This window comes from Convolutriloba macropyga, chromosome 15, assembly GCF_964194025.1.
Source record: "Convolutriloba macropyga chromosome 15, txConMacr16.3, whole genome shotgun sequence".
NCBI lineage: Eukaryota > Metazoa > Xenacoelomorpha > Acoela > Convolutidae > Convolutriloba > Convolutriloba macropyga.
This window is the reverse complement of record NC_134482.1, coordinates 23,864,284-23,880,901: the sequence shown is the minus strand read 5'-3', so window position 1 is coordinate 23,880,901 and position 16,618 is coordinate 23,864,284. Positions and strand designations below refer to the sequence as shown.

Genomic DNA, 16,618 nt, shown 5'->3' with positions numbered 1-16,618 from the left:
TCCCCCCCGGTGAGGTTCTAGTCATTTTTTTATACTACTGACGCACCTGTCATATTTTTACACAATGATTTACTACGTAATGACACGCGCTCTGTAACTGGGGCCTGCATAACGTACAAACGGGAAAAGACCCCCTTCATTTAAAGCAAAAACTTTAACTTCTGTGTTGGGCTGATATGAAAATTTTGTTGGAAGCTTAACTTTGTGCTCCTAACTTAAAAACCGTCCTTAATTATGGCAATCTTGCAAAGATTAACACGGTAACACAAGCAGCATTGATTTTACAAAGTTTGAGAATTAAACTGAATTCTCGATGTTTAGCAGCTGTTGCTCTTCAACTAACTTAACGTGTATGACTAAGTTTTAATCTCTTAATGTAGGAATGGAAAGTTAAACTTAAGCGTTTTTCGGAAAAGAACCAAATTAATACTGACCTTGAATTATTCCCAACACAAAATCGAATTCCAAATTTGAAACTGTACACAGATAATAATGGCGAGGAAATTTAAACTGATGAGAACGGTTGAATAAGTAATTATGGACTCTGATTGAACATCAAAATTCTCACCCACGTAATGTTGGATTAGAAACCCAAATTAGGGGCCTAGGTTATCAAAGTCATGAATGACCTTCTCAAAACTTTTCCCAAAAAGGTATTTTTCACACGAAGATTCGGAACATTTGGTAATAATAGGACTAAACTATCATAACCAAACATAGATAAGCAGTATATATACGGCTCAATTTTAGCCAATTTTTGTAACCAAAATCAGTCTGAAAATAATTATATTGTCGTGATAATCGAAATTGCGGAGTAAATTTGATTCGACGAGTGAGTTAGCAGATCTCTGTCGTGGGATTGAAAATTGTAATAATAGTTTGAACTAGTATACCCTGGTAACCTTTCGTTAAATTATCTTAGCAAATTTTCCACTAATTTCTCTTTTTAGACCTTTTCTTATAACTTAGTAGAGCTTAAACTGGTATCTAGTAGGTATTTGCTAAACGCTTCGATACTTGGCACTCATAGGCATTTGTAACTAGTTGTTCTGAAGGAACCATAGCCTTGTAATATTTAAGGTTGGGTAAAACTTTATAGTTTCTTCCGGTTTTCTGTTAATCAACAGCGTAATTGAACAATTTAAGTAACTTCACAATGCATCTCTAAGTATCTGAAATCACGCTGTCTAGCTTCAATTTATTAGATTTAAATTAGTTTGGTGACTAGTAAAGTAGTAATCAACCAATCAATAATTAGGTTAAGTTAGGTTAACGAACTGGAGGGCAGCACCGAGTCCAGGACAACATCAAGATTGATTTCTGAGAGTTTTAATGGGCCAAGCTCCTTCCAGGAGACCGCATAGTGAAGCCACTCTGAGGGTAGGCCTGCCTGGTCGTAGAAGAATTGGCAAGTTAAGACAACCAATGTAGTATGGAATGGTGAACCAAGTAGACAATTAAAACGGTACACAGTAACCTGAAGTACCTGATGGGCCATGTCTTAACGTTCTATCAAGTTGGTTAATACTCGTCTGGTTGGGTTGTATAGTGAACACCGACGAGCTCTTCACGTCATCTACTATTTGTTTTAAGTTTATTGGTTGATCGATTAATTAGAAAGTGAATTGAGGACCTGGTATAATTCTCAATCTTAGAGTCACCAATTTATTTTTTTTTGGTTAAAACATTTCTTAGAAGCTAAATTATCATATAACATAGTGAGACATTACAAGCGTATTCTAATATCATCATTGTTATTGGCAATTGACTACAGTTCTATAGCGCCTGAAAATACTTTCTTAAGGACTTGAACGTAGGCCCTGGTATAACCCTTTAGTTTAGTTAAGAGTGGAAGGTTTGTGAAGTTACTATCCAGTCCAGTAGTTGTCTCTAAAGATAGTTTCTAGGAACAATTATGAACAGGGTAAAACCTCCACCCTAAATATTCAGATTCTATATTGGCGACCACAGAGGGATTCTTCTGATTAGAAGGCGGTTTTGCATTTTCAAAAAAAAACTAAGAATTAGAATTTGAGAGAACCGATGAATTAGATCTTTGGAATACGTTCCAAAGGTAAAACTCATCTATATTTTGTTCCGTGTCATTTTCTTTTACATCGAAAATTACTTCAATTACCAAAAATGAACAACGCACCAAACAACCAGCAACAGGAACAACAGAACCAGGTGAACAATCAGCAGCAAATAGTCGTAGCACCACCCCTTCTCACCCCCCTCCGATACCCTAGTCGCGACTTCGAGAGTTTCGAAAGATGGGTTCGACACTTCGAATCCATGTCAAATGCCAACAATTGGGATGACCAGAGACAACGCGATGTCCTACCCACGTGTTTGAACAGTTATGAGTTATATGAGCATTACAATCTCCCCAATCATTACTTTCAACAAGTGCAAGGACAACCAGCCCCGACCATAGCGAGAGTTCTGAACGCTCTTAACAACAGAATCGGCGACTTTCCGAACGCAAGGAGTGCCCGCAACGAATTCCAAAATCTTCAGCAATTGGAATCAGTCAATCCAAGAGTTCTCAAGGCGAGTTCGTAAGTTAGGAGAGGCAGCCAATGCTCATCTTGATGTTGCGGGACGACAGGAAGCTAACAAGGATGCCTGTATGGACAGACTGTTGGACAGCGAAATCAGATACAATCCTGATAGAAGAACCGGGAAGCTTCAATGCAGCTACACAACGGGCTATTGCTCTAGACGCCATCAGTAAAGCGGAATCCAGTCGACTGCGGGGACGAAGAAACGGACATGTGAGATGGACAAAGGGTGAACAAGATCATGGTGAGTAAGTAACAGCTGACTTTAGAGCACTTAACACCAGTGTGTCATCGGGTTTCAATCAAATGGTCGATCGAGGTTCAGACCAGAAGCTTAAGATTCTAGAGCAGCAAGAGCGACATACACAGATCATGGAGAAGATTCTTGAGACCCAAACAAGATTTCTATCGGAATCAAGTCAACCCAGATTTCAGAGTGGAAGTGTGGGAAGACCGGAAGGCTTGCGACCCAGAACGTCTGCGATGCAGTGCTATAATTGCCTTGAGTTTGGGCACTTGTCAAATCAGTGTCCGCAGAAAGGAACAATACAACCGGTATATCGGCAAACTTGGACACCGATAGACAACCAATCGTGAAAAGCATTTTACAGAGAGCGAACTCAGAGCAAGTGAGCAGTATCAACAAAGTTCAAGCCGAAGCAGTCTTTGGACCTGCAGTCTACGTGATGGTTGATCTTGACGGACGAAAAAACGAGAGTTCTGAACACCATAGCGAGAGTTCTGAACGCTCTTAACAACAGAATCGGCGACTTTCCGAACGCAAGGAGTGCCCGCACCAAATTCAAAAATCTTCAGCAATTGGAATCAGAGTCAATCCAAGAGTTCTCAATGCGAGTTCGTAAGTTAGGAGAGACAGCCAATGCTCATCTTGATGTTGCGGGACGACAGGAAGCTAACAAAGATGCCTTTATGGACGGACTGTTGGACAGCGAAATCAGATATACACTCCTGAAGGAAGAACCGGGAAGCTTCAATGCAGCTACACAACGGGCTTTTGCTCTAGACGCCATCAGTAAAGCGGAATCCAGTCGACTGCGGGGACGAAGAACTGGACATGTGAGATGGACAAAGGGTGAACAAGATCATGGTGAGTCAATAACAGCTGACTTTAGAGCACTTAACACCAGTCTGTCATCGGGTTTCAATCAAATTATCGATCGAGTTTCAGACCAGAAGCTTAATAAGATGCTAGAGCAGCAAGAGCGACATACATAGATCATGGAGAAGATTCTTGAGACCCAAACAAGATTTCTATCGGAATCAAGTCAACCCAGATTTCAGAGTGGAAGTGTGGGAGGACCGGAAGGCTTTCGACCCAGAACGTCTGCGATGCAGTGCTATAATTGCCTTGAGTTTGGGCACTTGTCAAATCAGTGTCAACAGAAAGAAACAATACAACCGGTATATCCGCAAACTTGGACACCGATAGACAACCAATCGTGAAAAGCATTTTACAGAGAGCGAACTCAGAGCAAGTGAGCAGTATCAACAAAGTTCAAGCCGAAGCAGTCTTTGGACCTACAGTCTACGTGATGGTTGATATTGACGGACAAAAACACAAAGCGTTAGTGGATACTGGGAGCAATGTGAACATTCTATCAGAAAAAGCTTACTCACAGTACGACCAGCGTTCCAAACTCAGACCTTTCCGAGAACAAGTTCTTTCGGCCACCAATGATCCTTTCGAAATACTTGGCGTTTTCACTGGCGAAATAACGTTCGACACCGGGGTTAAAGTGAAAGCCGATCTCTTGGTGACCCTAAACACAGACGTGCCTTTGATACTTGGAACCCAGGTGATGGAGGAGAATAAAGTATCAATCGACTTCCATTCGAAGCAGCTGATGATGGAGAAAGAAAGCAATGTTGTAAATTTGCAATTTATCTATAAACCTGAAGTCCCCAGTCACGTACATCTTTGTGAGACGGAAGCAGAATCCGGTCTTGATCAAATCGAAACAACGGAAGAAACACAGCACGGGGTAACTGCAGAAACAAACCCAATCTTATCATGCGATGAAGAGTTAGAACAGATTTGTTCTTTAGCATTTCCAGACAGAAATCAACAAGCAGACGACAGAAGAACACTGCTACGAGAGTTCAGAGATGTGTTTGCAATGAACGACAACGAACTTGGACAGACACACTTAGTTCAGCATGAAATTGACACAGGTGGTACGCTGCCCATCAAGCTTGCACCCCATAGACTTGCACCTGGAAAGATCACTGTGGTTAAGAAGGAGATTGAAGACATGCTGGCACGAAACATTATCCGACCATCAAACAGCCCGTACAGTGCACCAGTCGTTCTCGTTACCAAAAAGGATGGGAGCAATCGAGTGTGCACAGACTTCAGACGTCTAAACGAAGTAACAAAGAAAGACACTTTTCCCCTTCCTCGAATTGACCAGATACTGGATCATCTTCACGGAGCAACGATTTTCTCAAGCCTCGACCTAGCCTCTGGATATTGGCAAGTCCCATTAGCTGAGAGTGCTATACCAAAAACTGCGTTCGTCACTCCCGATGGTGGACACTACGAGTACCTCAGACTTGCATTTGGACTTTGCAATGCACCGGGAACCTTCCAGTGACTTATGACAAGCATCTTCAATGAATATCTCTTCTCGTTTGTCCTCATTTTCTTGGACGACGTTCTGGTGTTTAGTAGGAATGTGGAGGAACAAGAAAAACACATGCGCCTCGTTTTTCACGCTCTTCGCCAGTCCAATCTTAAACTCAAACCCAAGAAATGTTGCCTCTTTCAAGAATCCGTAACCTATCTAGGATACAAACTGAGCCCAGAGGGAATTACACCAGATGAAAACAAACTCGTTGCAGTACGGGACTGAAAACGACCAGAAAACGTTACCGAAGTGAGGTCGTTTATTGGATTTTGCGGTTACTACAGACGTTTCATCAAAGACTTTGCTGGGATAGCGAAACCTCTTCACCAGATAACAAAAAAGAACAGCCGTTTCACTTGGAACCCTGAATGCCATAATGCGTTCGAGAAACTGAGAGGCTTTGATTGATAGCTCAGTACTCAAGCATCCAGACCACAACTCTCCTTTTATCGCGGACACGGATGCAAGTGACAACAGTCTAGGGGCAGTACTCTCGAATATTGTCGATGGAGTAGAATACCCAGTGGCTTTTGCGAGCAGAGTTTTGACGCCAGCAGAATGTCGTTACTCAACAGCAAAAAGAGAAGCATTTGCAGTCATTCAGGCGATGAAATGGTTTAAGCCTTACATTTGGGGAACTCAATTTGTGCTCACAGATCATGCATCGCTACAGTGGTTATTTAAACAAAACAATGACGGGATGATATTCAGGATGCTTCAAAGACTGCAAGAATTTGATTTTCAATTAGTACATAGACCAGGAGACAAGCACGGGAATGCAGATGGACTGTAAGACAGTGCAGCATCACACCTGAGCTAACGTAAGCTGAGAGACTGGTTATGTTTGGAACTTGCCCATCAGCTAACTCTTTGGAAGACGCCCTCTGAAGAATTAACTTAGTTACAGCCGAGGACGCGAACGAACCAATGAGTATCCAATTTCAAGAAGACGTAAATTCAGTTAGGCTGGCTCAAAGAAACCATCCCTGCTTACGTCTCATCTTGCAATGGGCAAACGCTGAGAAACATCCAGACCAAAATCTACTGAAAGACTTAAAAATCAAGAAGGCAAACGCAATAGCACAAGAAGATGCAGTAGCGATGTGGGGCCTCTGGGACCAGATGGACCTGACTGATGGCGTGCTGTACAGGAAGTGGTATGTGGAAGGAAGCAATACAACCCAAAAACAACTTGTAGTACCGCAGTTTTGGAACAACTTTACGATTCAAAACTCAGTGGAGGCCATTTTGCTTTTCAAAAGACCTTGGACAGGGCAAGACAGAGGTTTTGGTGGCCAAATGTGAGAAAAGACATTGAACGAAAATCTGAGAACTGCACCCTGTGTCAAGCACGAAGTACCGCTGGAAAGAAAAGCATAGCCCCTCTCCAGACAATCAACGTTGGGATCCGATTCAGCAAAGTGGCAGCAGATATCCTGGGACCTGTTACCCGAGCAAAGGCAAGCGGTGCAAAATACATACTCGTATTGACGGACTGTTTCACGAAATACGTGGTTTGCGTTCCCTTAGAAAGAACTACGGCCAAAGATGTTGCTAGAGCAATTGTGGAGAAGTGGGTTTGGACGTTTGGAGCACCTGATTGCCTTCACACCGATCAAGGAGCAAACTTCTGGAGCGAACTACTACTAGAAGTGTGAAAAATTTTTGGAATAGAGAAGACAAGAACATCTCCATGTCACCCGCAGGGAAATGGTATGGTAGAACAGCACAACAGAGTTGTTGCGGATGTTATTTCCAAATACTGCGCAAACAATCCAAGTAGTTGGGATCAAATGATTCCCTATCTCAACTTCGTCTATAATACGACCGTACACAAAACAACGGGACAGACTCCATTCTCACTTGTGTTTGGACAAGAATGCAAATACCCGATTCACCTGCTACTCCCGAAAGCACCTGGTCACGAAATTGTCAACTACGAATTCACAAGGTGGCTCAATGAACAGTTCGGGGAAGCACATGTAAATGCCAGAGAGACACTTGGCTACAGAAAAAGACAAAAAGATTTGTACCAGAAAAACGTCTTTGGAGAGGAACTAAAGCCAGGAGAGAAAGTTTGGCTTTTCGCTCCCCAAAAAGCAAAATCAAGGAAGTTTTTCCTTCCCTGGATCAGACCATATAACATCATCGAAAGGACCTCAGAAGTCAACTATAAAATCTCAAAAGACAAACTCCAAGAAATGGCAGATAGTCCACTACAATCGATTGAAGCCTGTGAAGGAGGAAGACGAGTTACCCAGAATGGAAACAAGATCATCTCATCGGGAGAAATGGCCCAGCCGCCAAAATGCGTATGACCAGGATGTTCACATTGAAGAAAACAATAAAACTTTCACCCCAGAAATTACATCAAGACGACCCAAACAAGAGAGTCCCTTCAAATGGATGGACGAGGATGAAGAATTTTTCTACGATCTCTTTGCAGAGTGAGAGCATTCAACTAAAAGGCCCACTAAGACTAACATACCAGCAGAACCGATCACTCCGGAACAAGACAAAACACAAAAGAACCAGACCCCTTTCGTAACCCCAGCCAAAGAGATTGACTCTACACCACTGCCCCAACGACCACACAAGCCAAAAATTGTCTTGAGGGACCTCAGTGAAACACAGTCAACACCTGGAAGCGTCAAGAGAGAAATGTGCAAACGAAAAACCTTTGCAGAACTTTTGGCAACCAAAACTGACGAAACAGTAAACTCCATCGCTAAAACACGGGAAAGACGCGAAGTGAAGTACCCCAAACGATTCGAAATCGACGGCGAATAAAAAGATAATGTTTAAAAAATAAAATAGGAACTTTATTAAGTTTCTCTATATAGAATTGCCCAAAAAAATTGTAAAGATCAAAAGTTGAGCCAATTTTTTTTTTATTAAAGATGGGGACGATCCTAAAACATATTTAAATAGCACCATTAGAAAAAACTATCTTGCAAGTTAAAATATCACGGGTATTATGAAAAGAGCTAATTAGCTCACATAAATTTCAGCGAATTTGGGGGGGATTATTAGAGAATGTAGCACTCTTTCTAATACAGAAAAAATGCTATCTAGGTTTAGCGCAGTAATTAACCATAATGTGTAGATGTACAACTTTCTGATATTTATATTAATACTTGCGGTGCGACAGCAAACAGCGGAGAGTGCACGAATTACTGCGCATGTTCTCTTTCAACCTCAAATTACAGTTTCATTGGCCGACTCATATCTGACTCTGGATATCGCAGTCCCACTTCCAAAGCTGTTGAACGTGGATCTCCGACCAATTTATAAATTCTCTTCAATACTTCAGCAATTGGAACAGAAAACATGGAAGAGCTCCCAGTTTTGCAACAACCAAGAAATAAGCGCTCTGTTACAGCACCACTTTGACGGAATAATTTCATCTATTCAGATAGAATACGCAAGAGCAGAGAATGAGAGGACAAAGCTTGTCAAAGAAGTAGCATCTTTTGTAAACCAGACTATCACTCTTCAGTTACAAAGACGATCACCACTGATGTTTGCAATGGGAGCTGCGACAGCGATAACTTTAGAACCCTTACTGGAAAAAGCAGGCTGTGGACTACTCTCAATTTTTGGTCTGTGCGAAAGTTCTAAGCGAAAGATGGAACAATTGGAAGGAAGATTGCACTATTTGGAATCAAGAATGGTTCACCTGCACAACGAAGAAAGAGAGTCTATTCAGGTCATGGCCAGCAGTAGTTTGAAGCTTCATGAAGACACACAAAAAGTGCTAAACTACTCAGAGGATAACTTTGAGATTCTGCAAAGAAACCTGGAGGTGCTTCAAAAAACAATGGAAGAAATAGAACAAGCCCAAGCCTGTGATAATCGAAGGTCTGATGTTTTATGTATGCCTTTTGCGCCCAAAGTGCAATTAACAACGTATCATGGACTCTCAATGATATGCACAGCGAGTTGCAAGTACAAACACTATATTTGACGGAACAGAGAAACATATTTATTACAAGCATTGGAGTGCTATCCAAGGGAATACTGCCAGCCGCACTTGTACCCCACGAGGATTTACGAAAAATAGTTACAACTCTGAAGCTGGGAGATAAAAAGTGTTCTATACCATACGACCACTCAAGTTTACTTTACAGCCTGCCCTTAGTGAGAAATGTTTTTTCCAATCCACACGGACTGTTAATCACAATGGAGGTGCCAGTATACAGTGGTGAACCAATTCACGATGCCTACAAAGCAATCACTCTGCCACAACCAATCAAGAACACAACGACGGCCGCAACTCTAAAATTAGAAAGGAACTATTTGATCGTATCAAGGCTAGAAGAAAGCTATGCCGAAATGAAGAGTGAGGAATATCTGTCTTGTTTGGGGACACAATTGCTGATACTTTGCACCAAGCCAATAGCGTTGGTAAGAGCGCAAGATCAACTCTGTTTGACTTCACTCCTATATAATCACGAGGTAGCTCCTTTGAAGACTTGCACACGAGAAGTAACCGAATTGCCAATTTTACCGACAGCAATCTACCTTGGGAACTCTATGTACTTCCTCAACGCGGCAGACGATCAACAATTTCTTTATAACATAAAGTACAGTGGGGGCAGAAAGTTTTCAAACCGTGTACCAGCCTGTAAAAGTTGCCTTGTACATCCCTCCTGCGATGGCAAACTGGTTCACCCGAAGAATGGACTGGTCATGTTGCCCGATCCAGCATATTGTCTTCAACACAGTGGACTAATAGCAACAATCACAACTCCCGGACTACTGGATACCGCTTTCAACATCCCGAGCATTCCAGCGGTCACTCCTACTGAAGAGCGTCGGAATTTGATGTTGCATAAGATCAGATCGGCAATCAAGGATGTCCCTACGCTTGATGTCACGCCTGAATTAGTCAGTGAGATGGTAGACAAAATCCATCAACAACTGTTTGAGGAAAACAACTTCAAATCCTTTCGCCATGGGTCAACACTGCATACATTTAAAGAGCTGGCTGGTCTGCTTGGTTTCTCTTTATGGTGTCTTGCATTTGTCCTTTTGGCTGTCTGGGCAGCGAAGAAGTGTTACAAGTCCAAAAACACTACAAAACATATTCACAATTTGTCCAACGATGATCAACGAGATATCGGAATTGACATGCAGTTTGACGAGAGACTGAACTTAGTTGAGAGAATGTGAAATGAGGAGACAAACGCTGATAAAAAAATAACTGTCGTACCAAAATATGGTGATGGTGCTTTTATATACTTTTACTTTATACTAGTTTCACTGTATTGTACTATTCAGGAGAATAGTTTAGTCCGGATGGGTGGGAGCATCATTGATTTTACAAAGTTTGAGAATTAAACTGAATTCTCGACTTCTGTTTAGCAGCTGTTGCTCTTCAACTAACTTAATGTGTATGACTAAGTTTTAATCTCTTAGTAACTTTTTGTCCCACCGTTATGGGTCTGATTTACTTAAATGTTTGACGGGAGAATGGAAAAAGCAACTGTAATGACCAAGGTTATTAGATCATTTTAGAGCGTTATCAACTGCAGTTCACGTTGCCTTTAGACCATTTTCTGAACGAGCCTTTTGTCAAATCACTTTCAATATTGCTATTGTTATAAGTACGTCACAAGATTTAAATGGAAGATAATTAGAAAATTGTTTTTAATAGCCGCATAGCGATAGCTAGGGCTATTACTGGCCTTCTCTTGGTTTTTTACACTTCAAAAATTTTGAATTATATCGGGGAGCTGTTTCTTTTTACGACTCGAAGAGGTGTATTGTATAAGTCCTTTTTTTTTAAAATCCATTTTATTGGAGTGAATTTTGAAGCACGAAATGAAAATTTAGTGATTTTGTTGCTGAAGAAAATGAGGGCTGGAGCAAAAAGAGAGTGGTTTTTGTTCATATCGCTGTTTCCTAGAGAGCGAGAAATTGAGGTGTGAAAAAATTTCTGTAAGCGAGCGAAAATTTTTGTTCACGTGCGGCTTTTTAAAGCAGTTTTTTCGTTTTTTGTTAAGAGGTTTTTTATGATTTTTTTATTTTTAGGCTGGTTTTGGTAGTGGTTTGAAGGTTTTTGGCGATTCGTATGGATTTTATGCTAATTCGATGGTTTTTCATGTATTTTGCTGAATTTTGGGCTAATTTTTGCGATATTTTGACGAATGTTTTGCTTTACTGCCTCAATTGAGTATTGAAAAGTCCCCTATTACTTGAGCAAATTTTAGATAACAATTGGTTACGGTTTTGTGGATATTAAGCTTTTATTGAGAAATATGACCAAAAATGGCAAAAATTGAAACTATTTTTCTTAATTTTTGCAGTTTTTCGTTTTTTCTGCGTTTTTTTGCGTATTATGACTTGCCTATTGTTTTGCGATTATCTTGATACCTTATTGGCTGAAGGGCATTTTTCTATGATTTTATGTGCTTTTGCAATATTAAAAAGTTTATTGTTTATTCCAAGTTAAGTCCAAATTGTTTGTAAGAGCTTATTTTTTCATGATTTGGCTTCAAGTTTTTTTTTGAAAAAGTTCCCGTAAGTGGTTTTACCCATAGGTACTTGTTGTTTTGATGAAGTAATTTTGGCAGAGACAGTTATTTTTCGGTTCTCAATTCATAACAAAATTTGATCCATTTTTTAATTACTTTAACAGATTTGGTTTTCTTGTTTTTACTTTTTTGTTTTATAGTTTTGTTTCAAGATAATCATAAATAAGTGGAGCCACGTTGTGTCTGATGAACAGTTGGATGGCGTTTAAGCGGAATTCTGCTTCGAGTCGTTTCCGGAATTCTTCCGTCTATGTTTTAAGATCTGTTCACACATTTTCTGATTTTTGAATTCAAATTCGAGTGGTGATTTTGATCACGCCGAAACAGGAAATGGAATAAAAAAGCGAGTGGTTTTTGCGGCATGAAATTTGTTGGCTCTAGTTTTGAAGTAGTGAGAAAACGGTATTTGAACAAAAGTTCGAACACCAATTTCCCTTTGCTTTTTACTGTTTTTTCAATTTTCGATCGGAATTTTTTCTAAATGCTTTTCCCAATCCATTCATTGTTCATTCTAGGCCTAGTTTCTTGTTAGAATCGAATTTAAATTGGTTATGGTAGTGGTTTTTTGTTCTCGCTAGCGGCATTTTTTTGACATTGATTTTCTGATTTTTTTATTGGATTTTTTAGAAATGGTTTTCCCAATTCAGTCATAGTCCGTTCTAGGTCTAATTTTTGTTTAGTCAATGAAAATTCTTTGAATTGTACGTCAGGATTTGTTCTGCTATTTTTTTTTGTTTCGTCAAGGTTTTTGTTACGACTATGTCACAACCACTTCGAATCCGCTTTTTGTTCATCCGTAATTTTTCGCTCTTAGTGGAACGAGTTTTTTCCTCATTAGCGCGATTATTTTTTTGGTCACATTTGACATACCTCACTCTCAAAAATGACTTACTCACTTTAAATTACCTTTTATTTACTTTAATTCAAAGAGATAAGGTCAAATGAGTGTGTGTCACTCTAACTGGAGGGTATTTGAGAGCAGCTAATAGAGGAAGCAAAAATTTTTTATAAAAATGTAACATATCAGCCGTCGATGAAAAGCGTCTTTTTTACTGTTTTTTGAGACTGCAGATCTACGAAGCTATTGCGGCTATTTTCTGGCAATATGCGAGCTATGTTTTTAACTGCTCTCAAACGAAGTTTAGCTTAGATATTAGTCCCGTTGTCGTTTGGTGCAATTTTTCGCTTGATTGCTTTCTTAGGTGATCCTTTAACTTTTTCTCCTCAAAAACGGCTGGAGGGCATTAAGTTCTCTTAGAGCTTCTCAGCTCTAATTATGCGATTCCTCAAAACTGTTTTAGTGACATAAACTTATAAAGGCGGGTTGACTTTTTTTAATAGAGTTTGACTCGCTCCCCCATTTCACCACCACTTCAAGCCTCCTGCTGTACCTCCTCCCCCCCCCCCCCAAAAAAAAATCCCTACCCCCTGCGCATCGATCCACCCGAAGCCCAGCGTACTTGACCACCCCTACGCTCTCACCCCATGCCCATTCAGTTAAGCTGAAGGTACCCTCTCTAAACGGTAGCTAGCTACTGGCATTGCGCCCGGCGTTTTTCGATTATATTTAAAAAATGTTCACAGTGCAATTTCTGCAAATATGAATTTCTGCTCTAAGTTTCTGCATATCGTTGAATTTATATCACGAAATGAAGAGTATATATGTTTTTAACCCAAACAAAAGTCCTAGAAATCTAGCTATGAAATATTGCGAACGAAAAGGGAACACTTCTTTGCAAATTCAGAACCAAAGGGAAATATTTTTTAAGTTGGAGATAAATTGCCATTTCGTTGGAATACCGTGTGTCCTGAAAATACAGTTTAGAAAGAAGTCACATATCCGTCTGGTGAAACGTAAGGAATGGAACAAAGGTACGCCTTTCCATCCCGATTCCCGACCCTCTCAACGCTATCAATTTAGTCTAAATTTAGTTTTAATATTTAGCACAAACATTGGAATTTACCATAAATTGAAGATCTGTTTATTCCTTACTTTGTAATTGCTATCAAATGGAGGTTGTTCTAATTTGATGGGTTAATTTGATTTATACAATTCTTGGTGGATCGAGCTAAAATTTAAGAAATTCATGGTGTGGAGATATGAACACCCACCAGCCTACCTGTTTACCCACTTATTTTAAAATTGAAATCTCATTAATTTCTTTCAACATATTTGATTGAGTTATTACTGACTTATTTTTAAATGTGGCTTTTTGCTTCCTAACATTAGTTGTTAACTGTGCATTTTTCCTCAAATTTCTGTTAACTCCAGGAATTCGATCTTTTCAAATCTTTAATTTGAAATCAATTTTACAAAATTCGATGTGATTCCTGAAATTACCTTTTTGGGTCCTGAAGTTTTAGATGAAAACGTTTTCTTTTCTGGAATTACCTGGAAATAACTGTTGGCTTTTGTAAACTGATTTTTTTTCAAGATTATTTCAAAGGAGTGTCATCTTGTTTGTCCATTCTTATTTTACTTCGGGAGCTGCCGGCATACATGGAAAGTTTTTCTTTTTCATGAACATTGTGCCAATTAATGTTCGATTGTTTCTGCCGTTATAAGCTTTTCAAAAAACGTTTAACAAAGCATAAACTTAATCACATTAACTCTGCTTTGTATACAGTCTGCTAAGCCTGTAGTTCGTGTTTTAGTCTCTCCTAGACAGAGCAAAAGGTCTAATGCTGGAGGCAATAGAGGTGGTGCTGGAAGTAGTTGCAATAATAGCCAGCAGAACAACCAAACAAGTGCTAGTCGAGAAAGAGTGACAGAGTCTGGCGTAGAGGAACAACAACCTCCCAATTCTCTCTTGGGTGGAGAAGGATCAGACCCCCGCGGTGACCCAACCGACAATTGTGACAAAATTCAATCTAATTATGAGGTAGATTAACAACCCATTCTCACACCATAGTTACTGTTGCCAAGCCCTACTTACACGTAGGTTTTCCTCTTACACTTACGTGCCTGTTTTGTTTGCTGCCAAATTGCAGTTTGTAGTGAGAAATGTGTCACTTTTGGTCCGTTTTATTCCAACTTGTCATGCTCCTTTTAGTGTTTTACACAAATTGTGAAGTTTATTCAGGTTGTGCGATGGTGTGCTAAAATTAGAACAGACATACCCTGGGGTCTTTTTGAAATGTCTGAAAGCAAAATGCAAATTTACTGAGGCGGAAATTCGGCCAGAAATTGAAATAGTATGCACTCTCTTTGTCCTACGACATCAATGAAATGAAACTCAACGTTCATTACTGCAAAGATCAATCATAACCAAAAAAATCTCATGTACTGAAAAGGGGGCTGGGTACTATTAGTTTGAAATCACGCAACTAATTCCCGACCCGAGCATGTAGTGTATGGTTGCTGTGCGGCATCTTTGTGCATTTAGAATGTCATGAAATGGGTTTAATGCTGAGCATCTATTCCATGAAATCGGTACAAACTTAATTACTGTCCGTTCTTTTTCAGAACCGGACATCACTTCTAACCAACAAACTTGTCTTTTTTTCTTCAACCAATTTGAACTGATCGATTTATTTAGCCGAAAGAAAATCAATAACTAAATTGCTCGTGAACGAAGTTCATAGCAATTATTGTAAACGTGTTAGTCTTTTTTTAAGCAAATTTTTCGCTCGACCATTTTGCGCTTTTCTTCTAGAACATTCTTTGACTTCTCAAGTGACTTTTTCACGCTTTCGTTCTTCATTTGTGAGTGATCTCTATTGCTCTCACTCCGAAGTAAAGCCTGTTGCTAAAATAAAATCGATTGCAGCAGAAGAACAAGAAGCGCCTGGTAGCCGAGTGGGCAGTACTTCTGGTGAGAGAGCGGGAGGGCAATGTTTCCAATCCCGACGTGATCTACTATTTTAGCACCCATAAAGAAAATTTTTTTCTAGGCCTGAATTAAATCGCCTAGTCTGTCGTTCGAGAGCAATTCTTCTGACTTTCGTCGGTTTATGTTTTATTACTCCAACTTAATGATTTGAGCGCTTGATGAACTCATTCGAGTAAACTAAGGAAGTTTATGAAATTTGACTGGATGTTTTTTTTAGCAAAGATGTATTTCAGCAGAATCAAGAAAAATTTGAGTTCGGAAGTTCAATATAAAGTTTGTTAATATAAATTCGGTTGCAGCAAAAAGTGGCAAATAGCAAAGTTGGCAGTGCATATGGTTATTAAGTCGGAGATCAGTGGTTCGAAGCCCGGTGGGGTCGAATGTTTTTCCACCCGCCTGTCGTTTGAGATCAATTCCGGCATTAGTCGGTCGGTTTATGTTTGAAGCATGTTAAGTGATTATTTTAAGTGTTGTTTTTTTAGTGAATTCGATTTTTTGTCCGGCGATATCAGGCTAAAAAATTGCGGTTTTTTTCATTGTTTTTCAATGTGGAAAAACTGAAATATCGGATGTAAGTAGGACGAAGGGAAATTTAGCCATGACTTCAATTCTTTTCGTGGCTGTTTTCGGGTTTTTTTTTCAAAATGTTGTTAACCTCAACCGGAGTGAAACGAATCGCTCTGGTCATTTCTGGTAATCGCTCTGGTCATTTCTGTCATACACGAATAACCTCAGCGGCAATTTTCATGTAGACGAAAAATTAATTGAATATCAACAGGATGGTACTAACTCGTTGCCTTAAATTTTGTGGGGCACCGTTGATTTGACTCAATCTGGAGCTACATTTTGTTCAATTTTAGGCTCAATTTTCGACAATTCAAACTGTTTTGAGGTAAATTTGAGACAGAAAGCAGCTTTGACAGCTATAAGTGCTATTTTTTTGAAACGAGTAAAATAGGCAAAATAACACTAAAATAGGTTAAAATACTTGTAACAAAATGAAATTTCAATAATTTCTTATATAGTAAATCAGA

At 39.7% G+C, this 16,618-nt stretch overlaps 1 protein-coding gene across 1 annotated transcript in view; it reads left to right on the top strand.

Annotated features, from left to right (window-relative positions):
- Positions 1–16,618, top strand: part of LOC142353950 (kinesin-like protein KIF17) — a 115,238-nt gene that overhangs the window by 83,955 nt on the left and 14,665 nt on the right. Inside the window, exon 12 of the mRNA XM_075406183.1 lies at positions 14,407–14,633. Coding sequence (XP_075262298.1) covers positions 14,407–14,633 — 227 coding nt within the window. The remainder of the gene's footprint in view (positions 1–14,406; positions 14,634–16,618) is intronic.